Source organism: Triticum dicoccoides, chromosome 4A, assembly GCF_002162155.2.
Source record: "Triticum dicoccoides isolate Atlit2015 ecotype Zavitan chromosome 4A, WEW_v2.0, whole genome shotgun sequence".
NCBI classification, from domain to species: Eukaryota; Viridiplantae; Streptophyta; class Magnoliopsida; order Poales; family Poaceae; genus Triticum; species Triticum dicoccoides.
Window position 1 is genome coordinate 468150257 of NC_041386.1, and position 8534 is coordinate 468158790.

The following is an 8534-nucleotide window of genomic DNA, read 5'->3' on the forward strand; positions in this document are numbered from 1 at the left end:
TTGCTGCAGCTCCACCTCACTACCCTCTCCTACCCATAAGCTTAAATAGTCTTGATCTCGCGGGTGTGAGATTGCTGAGTCCTCGTGACTCACAGATTACTTCCAAACAGTTGCAGGTGCTGATGATACCAGTGCAGGTGATGCAACCGAGCTCAAGTGGGAGCCCGATGAAGATCATGTTCGTTGTGTTGTTTCATTTCCAGTTGATCAGTAGTGGAGCCCAGTCGGGACGATCGGGGATCTATGCATTTGGGGTTGTCTTCCTTTTATTTTGGTTCCGTAGTCAGACCTTGATTGTATTCTGGATGATGTAATGCTATATTTATGTATTGTGTGAAGTGGCAATTGTAAGCCAATTCCTTATCCCTTTCTTATTCAGTACATGGGATGTGTAAAGATTACCCCTCTTGCGACATGCCTACTATGCGGTTATGCCTCTAAGTCGTGCTCCGACACGTGGGAGATATAGCCGCATCGTGGGTGTTACACATTGCTTGCAAGGCTTATAGTGATGTGCATTACCGAGAGGGCCTAGAGATACCTCTCCGACAATCGGAGTGACAAATTCTATTCTCGATCTATGCCAACTCAACGAACACCATCGGAGACACCTGTAGAGCACCTTTATAATCACCCAGTTACGTTGTGACGTTTGGTAGCACACAAAGTGTTCCTCCGGTATTCGAGAGTTACATAATCTCATAGTCATAGGAACATGTATAAGTCATGAAGAAAGCAATATCAACATACTAAACGATCAAGTGCTAAGCTAACAGAATGGCTCATGTCAATCACATCTTTCTCCTAATGATGTGATCCCGTTAATCAAATGACAACTCATGTCTATGGCTAGGAAACTCAACCATCTTTGATCAATGAGCTAGTCAAGTAGAGGCATACTAGTGACTCTATGTTTGTCTATGTATTCACACATGTATTATGTTTCCGGTTAATACAATTCTAGCATGAATAATAAACATTTATCATGATATGAGGAAATAAATAATAACTTTATTATTGCCTCTAGGGCATATTTCCTTCATTTTGTATCCGTTGACTATATGGTATGAATATGATATTGCTCTATCCGCCTCATACCCTAGACATCCTTCTTGCAGAGTGGTGACAATGATGCCAACGCCGCACGCCTCGCTCGGGTTTGTTCAAATAGTGCTTGGGCCGAAACCCCAGTTCCCTGCTCCTCCACCTCACCAGTCACTGTACTTCAAAGAAAGAAGTCCATTTTCACCCCTAAATGTGGCTGGATGGACAAATACCCCCCTGAACTCTTATTTGGTATGATTTTGACCCCAAAATTCTTAAAACCGGATAAATCTTCCCCTTGAGTGGTTTTGTGGCTGATTTGTCAGATTTTAGGCGGTTTTATAGATGATAAGGCATGACAATTATGATGTGGCATGGGGCTGCTTTTTTCTTGGTCGGACTGACCAAACCAGTCTCTTGATTCCTTCTCCCATCACTCCCTTCCTTCTTGAATATTAGCGAGGTGACGATGACACGGCTGTAGCAGACTAGCAGTCGCCGCTGTCTAATTCCTCAACCCTAATTTCGTCCTCGTCCTTGGTCTGCCTCCTCGTCAAAAACTAGCAGCCGCCGCTGTCCAATTCCTCAACCCTAATTCCGTCCTCGTCCTTGGTCTGCCTCCTCGTCAAAGACTAGCAGTCGCCGCTGTCCAATTCCTCAACCCTAATTTCGCCCTCGTCCTTGGTCTGCTTACTACAAGACGTATGAATGCTACAAGCAACGACAACATCCTGTTGCAGGAAGAAGAGTCATTTGTTCTCACGTCGACAGAGACGTTCCTCAACGAGCGGTAGCTTTGCGTCAAGCTACTGCGCCTGCAGCGTGAGGCCACGTGCCCGCGAAGACGTGGTCGTGGCATGGTCGTGCAGGTCGTGGAACACATCTGCGGCGAGCCTGAACAAGATAAAGAAAGCTAGTTCAGTTTCAGACAGTAGCACACACGTACATAAAGCCAAAATTAAGGAGAGCAACATACTACGTGATATCACTGAGCCTGCGGAGGAGGCCCATGAGGTTGGCCATCGCGGCGTGCTGGAGGACGGCGGCCTCGCGTAGCTCGGCGCGGCTGGACTCGTTGCCAACTTGCCGTTGGTGGTGACCTTGTGCCTTGACGGTGGCGTCAGAAGCCAGACATCACTCTGACGAGACTGTTCCATGCACGACAGCAGTTTGTATCTTTCCTGCCCATGGCGGCGGCGCCGACGGCAGCTGGCAAGAAGGGGCGAAACGACTAGGAGAGAGCAAAGGAGCAAGCCACATCACAAGATCAAACCAGAAACCGCCTAAAATCAGCAGCAAAACCGCCTAGGGAAAGATTTATCTGGTTTTAAGAATTTGGGGGTTAAAATCATACCAAATTGGACTTGAGGGGGGTATTCGTCCATCGGGCCACATTTGGGGTGAAAACTGGACTTCTTCCGACTTCAAAATCCCCACAGGCTGGAAGAAGCCCTGTGTTCAAGGCCCACATAGAGTCCAACTGATTCCGCTCAGCCCAGATCCTTTCAGCATGGTCCCACATGTCATAGATACTGCTGCCCGGAACCCTAACGCCTCCACGCTATATAAACGATCTCTCGTCTTCTTCGTCGCCTCTCCGCCGCCACCCAAAACCCCGCCGCGCCGCTGCGCTAGCCGCAACCAAGCACACCACCGCGCTCACAGCAATCCCAGGACACCGCCGCAGCCACCATGGCAGCCGTTCTCACCCGCCCGACGCCGGGCACCGTCCAGTGCTTCGGCCGGAAGAAGACCGCCGTCGCCGTGGCCTACTGCAAGCCCGGCCGCGGCCTCATCAAGGTCAACGGCGCCCCCATCGAGCTCATCCGCCCCGAGATGCTCCGCCTCAAGGCCTTCGAGCCGATCCTGCTCGCCGGTAGGTCGCGCTTCAAGGACATCGACATGAGGATTCGCGTCCGCGGCGGCGGGAAGACGAGCCAGATCTACTCCATCCGCCAGGCCATCGCCAAGTCCCTCGTCGCCTACTACCAGAAGTACGTCGACGAGGCGGCCAAGAAGGAGGTGAAGGAGATCTTCGCCCGCTACGACCGGACGCTCCTCGTCGCCGACCCGCGCCGTTGCGAGCCCAAGAAGTTCGGCGGTCGTGGCGCCCGCGCGCGTTTCCAGAAGTCTTACCGTTGATCTCTGCGAGAAGTCCTCTTGGGTATGGCGGTGGTGGCGTACTGCTTGTCTACTTATCTATCTACATTTTCTGCTAGTAGTTTCCCATCTTTTGGTCGATGAAATGGATTCTGAGGTGCCCGTGCAATATCATTTTGCTTCATGCCTAGTTAAAGGGATTATGCTATGTTTATCTTATGTTAATGATGAGACTGGACGTTAAGATAAAGTTTTCTTAATTGCTTGGACCTCTTTGCCCGTGAATTTTAGTTGATCTGATGGTGCAACCTTTTGCACATAACAAGAGTTGCGATATGCCAATCATTTCGTGGATTGGAAAATTTGCCAACCATCTACAGTAATACTTAACTTTCTATCGCAGTTTGGAGGTATATAAATCAAACATGCCCCTAGGCTGCTAGTAGCTTTGTAGATTCATGCTTCTGTTGCTGTGATCTTACAGTTTCTTAATAGTTTGGTTCTGCTATTTATCTGTATCCACCGCCAAGATTAGTGATCTGTCCGCTAGAAATCGTATAAGATATCATGCATGTTGTTGTCATCATTGATGCTAATATGATGTATATCTTTCCCAGTTATGGTGATTCGGCGATTCATGACCCAGTTTATGCGCCTTGTGCTTTGGCCTTTTGGTGCTTTAAAGCATTTTCTACCTAGATTAGCAAAGGGTCAGCATTTCCTCGTGTCTCTTCGGTAGGTTTGCTTTTATGGTGCCCATTCTGATACAGTAGTTGAGTGTTACTTCATCTGTGTGGAGAGAAACCAATCCTAACAATCCCATTTGTTGCCCTACCTCTTAGGCCTCATTTCCTTTAGAGCCCTTTGGTTTGTAGGAATATACATTCCTATTCATAGACAGGAATTATTTCACAGGAAAATAAGCATTAGCCTAGACTCATGGAAAATATTATTTCCTATTCCTAATCATAGGATTTGAGATACATGTTATCTCATCTCCTGCAATGGCATCTCATTCCCTGCAAGTTTTCTATTCCTGTGATATACCTATTCTATGAACCTGATATTATAGCGGGCTCACATTTCAGAGCATTTAGATCACTGAAGAGCTGACCAGCATTTCCTTCTTTGTCAGCTCTGTTATAACCTATTTTATCTGTAGATTACGTGTTTATAATGCCAGTCTGACACTAGTTTTGAAAACGAATTGCTTGAAATGCTTTCCAACACAGCTTGTATTGGCTCTGCCCCGTTTGCCATTCCATGGTTGTTGGACATTGATAAAGCAGAAACAATCTGCCTATGCTTTGCAAAAATTGTATGGGTTTACTCGCAAGCTATTTCTGCCTAGCTACATATTTTGTCGATCCAGAGACGGAGACTGTATATTACCATGATGCACTATTTTGCACCCTTATTTTGAAAGGTAAGGTACACTAGCTTGTTTCTTGAACTGCACTTGCCAGCACAGTCTCAGATTCCTGCTGGTCATCTTTGGTGGCCTTGGCTGGCACATCGACAATCTCCTTCCTCACCCGAAACATTGCCAAGTGGATGTCACCTGAGATAGAAGCAATTCGTCAAAAGAGTAGTGTAGTGAAAGTGTCAAACTCAAATGCACGTAGTGCAGTGAAAATGTCTAGTTCGACGAGCAAAAAACTCTGCTAGAAGTGCACAATGATCTCCAGCAGTTCCGCTTCCTCCTTGATAATCAACATTCCCCAGCCTCCTTTCCATTTACCGGGCTCCATGAAAACATGCTCTCTCCCCCTTCTCTTATTGCGGAAGCAAACCCGACCCGCTCCCTGAGTGTCTTCAGTTCATCTTCTTTCCCCGGGGCGGCGGTGAGATTGACAGAAAGGGCTCGGTGGAGGAGAGGCCACGGTGGGTTAGTTATGCCTGTTTGCTGCTGATAGTTAGCGATTTGTGCTGACTGCAACCGCTGGTCTTAGTGATAGCCATATATAAGGGCTAATTGCATCTAACCAATTGCTAATTATCTGTATCTGCTGCTACCGTGTGCTCTGCTCTGTGCTGGGAGGGAAAGGGGATGTGTGTTTGCAGGGAGGATAAAACTCATTGCTCTGCTTAGTGTGGTTTTTCTAAAGAGAGAAAGTGTCGGCACACGCTTAGGATATCTATCATCGAGAAGCTTGGGCTAGCTCAGATCAACACCTCTGGGTGGCATCTTGATGAATCTGTCAATGAGCGGTGGGGCAAAAAAACCAATAACAGACAGCCAAACTGACATGCCATGGCCTTCCTCACCATGCTCATCTTGTGGATCGTTTGGAACGAGCGGAAAGCTAGAGTGTTTCGTCAAAAATTTGCTCCACCACCTGTTCTTAGATCCATTCTTGAAGAAGCAAAGTTATTGGTTTCTCCTGGCGCAAAGAAACTTGGACTGTAATTTTGTGCGAGCAAGTTTCATGCGGCTTGTGTGTAGGGGGTTATGTAAAACTCTAGGCCTCCTTTGGTTTGAAGGAATTTTATAGGAATTTTAGAGGATAGGATTCTTATAGGATTTTTTCCTTTAGAGTCCTTTGGTTCATAGGAATAGATTCCTATTCCTACATAGGATTGGTTCATATCCTTCACATTTCATAGGAAAATAAAAATGAGGCTAGACTCAATGAAAAAATTCCTTTGGTGTCAACCAAATGACATCTCGTTTCCTATAAAATTCCTAATCCTATCCTATGAATCAAAAGAGGCCTAACTCTCCTTATTTAATAGATGAGGCAAATCTTTTACCTCCGTTTCGAGAAAAAAGTGAAAGTGATAGAATTTGCTTGATATATGTACCGGTTTCTTATTGTTTGTTGTTGCTTGTGACTGTATTCCTATAACTACCATTTGAAGCGGTTACAGTCAGTTCAAATGGCTACATCTGCAACGGCTTATTGTGCTTCACTCCAACTCAATTTATTCAATTTTTCATTGCTTGGCAAAAAATATAAAAAAAATGTTTTCCATCACAGCAATCTACTGTACAACATATTGTTAAAATATAGAATAGGGGAACTACTAGAATTGAACAAATTTTTGTTCTGAATCTTACTAGGAGAGTCCTGGGTTTTTGAGATAGGGAGGAGAAATTTTAGGGGTACCACTGAACTTTATTTGACGATTTAATCGGGGAGGCATTTTGGTTGAAAGAGTATGCCAGCATTTTAACTGAGAGGATTAAGTAAGCATGGAGTGTAACCGCACTGAATAAGTGTGCTGCCGGCATTTTGATCAATAGTGAGAAGTGAACGCAAAGGGGAGTAGTACCGAAGATGAGGAGGCTCCCGGGTTGGACGGCAACCGGGAATCCTACCATCTTCCTCTCGTTGACGTAGGTGCCGTTGGTGCTGTCCATGTCCGTGACCACCAGGTTCCCGTCCTTCTTCTCCAGCCGAGCGTGCACCCCAGAAACTGCAGCAGCAGCGGCAGCTCAGAGACTCTCAGATCACCAGCAAACCAGACGCCTTGACTAAAACGAAACACCCAAGAGAAGAGATCGATCACATGTCGCGACGGGGATGACGACGTCGGCGTTCTCCGGAACTCGTCCCACGGTCATCGCTTCCTGAGATGAACAGGACGCCTGTCATGCTTACCATCACCAACACTTTTGTATTTTTTGTTGCAAAATGTACATGATCAGCACGAACGGGAGAACAGGAATCGACGAAGAGCACGTACGGAGGCGATCTCCATGGCGCCGGGCCGAGCGACGCGGTAGCCGATGTGTTTCCAGTCGCCGTCTCCTGAAACCAGCGGCGATGCTCGATAATTCATGCGCTACTTATCACGGATGGTCATTTGTTAATGTCAGACAGGGAGAGAGACGGACCTGCGGGCTCAAGAATCCATCGTTCCGAAGAGACGACGGCCGACGGGCTGCCGGTGGAAGCGGAGGAGCACCTCAGCGACAAGATGCTTCTTCTTCTGCTGCTGCTCTTGTCGGAGGTTAACAACCATGGCGCAGCGAGGGGAAGCTGCTGTGTGGCGGAGCATGTGATGCGAGGCGACGCCGTGGAGAGGCGGAGGAAGGTAGCCGCCGTTGATCTCCCCGGGCTGGAAAATGACAGCAGGACAGAGGAGCTAGCCGCTGCTGCCGCTGCCTCCATTTGCGACGGGCAGCAGTTAAGCGGATAAAATTCTTGTGTTGCTCAGGTGGAGAGGCTGTCTCCTCCTCACGGGAGGTGGAGGAGATAGGAGAGCTCTGATTGTGATGGATTGGCAAGTGTCCAAATGTCCTATCCTGGCCAATCGTGCTTGCTACCATGTGGGTATGGTTACCTCATTTAAAAAAAAAAATCCGTCGACAATTGTTTTTCATTATAGTTAGAATTAGAACCTGGTTAATTGACTATCACCATGAATAGCCTTATATTAGGGGTATCTCTAGCACCCTGGCGATTGGGTTTACTCCTCCCATCCATGCTGCCGTCCTTTGATGGCCTTTTTTGGGATGTGCCCCACCCGCTCTCTTATTTTTGTTAAGTTCAACGTCTTTGTTGTGGTGCGCCGGTCTGCTAGATCTTAACATGACGATTTTCTGACTGTTTACTAAAATGTTTGCTCAACTTAAATGAGGGAGGGCGATGATGGCACGTCTTCGGCTTGCTTCACTGTTTGTAGTTATCGTTAGGTGGTTCATATTTATTACCTCTGATGTTGTTTGTATTGCCCTGGTCGATTATGAATACATTGGAGTTTTCTTCTGGAAAATGACATCTCTAGCAGATCATATCCTATAAAACTCCAAATTCTTCTCCCTATCCTATTTTCAACTTTTTTTTAGCAAAATGACTTTTGCTCACCTAGCAGATCACCTATAACTTTTTTCCTTCAAGTTTTTTTAAAAACATTTTCTTTCACATAAATTCATTTGAAACACATACTTAGACTAATTAATTGCACAATTTGACCCACAAGGTCCAAAATCACGATGGAATCTAACATTCTTAGTTTATTTTTTGGTATCTTTATTATCAATATCTCCGGCCTGGGCTAAAGCACGACAACTTCACCCTAGCCGAGGAGACTATCATCTGCGAGATTTACAATAGGAGAGGGAGCCGGTAGTCTGAAAAAGAAAATATGTCCTACTTCCATTGCCAAGCTCTAATAGTTTCTTCAGATGTTAAGATTAAACAGAGCTAAGTTTGAAAAAAAGATTAAACCAGAGCTGAACATTGCTAGCGTGATGCTTCTCGCCATTGTGCTTCTTTAATCAATATGATACCGCTTTGGTTGTCATTTGACTGAACACTGATCCGTCAAGAACTACTCCTTGAGCTAGCCGATTTTTTTAGCAAAAAACATCTGGGCTTCATTAATCAACCGAAATGTTTATAGGGATCACCATCGGATCATGAGGGTTGCCCAGCCAAATG

General features: G+C 46.3%; 2 protein-coding genes across 2 annotated transcripts; one reads left to right on the forward strand and one right to left on the reverse strand.

Annotated features, from left to right (window-relative positions):
- Nucleotides 1–2620: 2620 nt before the first annotated feature.
- LOC119286235 (40S ribosomal protein S16) lies at nt 2621–3417 on the forward strand. Its single transcript, XM_037565608.1, has one exon. The coding sequence runs from the start codon at nt 2737–2739 to the stop codon at nt 3184–3186; it is 450 nt and encodes a 149-aa protein (XP_037421505.1). The 5' UTR covers nt 2621–2736; the 3' UTR covers nt 3187–3417.
- Nucleotides 3418–4351: 934 nt separating this feature from the next.
- LOC119286234 lies at nt 4352–7325 on the reverse strand. The gene is made up of 5 exons (XM_037565606.1): nt 6986–7325; nt 6835–6899; nt 6658–6718; nt 6421–6564; nt 4352–4705 (listed from the first exon to the last, which is right to left on the reverse strand). Exons 1-5 carry the CDS (start codon nt 7260–7262, stop codon nt 4581–4583), a joined length of 672 nt encoding a protein of 223 aa, XP_037421503.1. The 5' UTR covers nt 7263–7325; the 3' UTR covers nt 4352–4580.
- Between the last annotated feature and the right edge of the window lie 1209 nt (nt 7326–8534).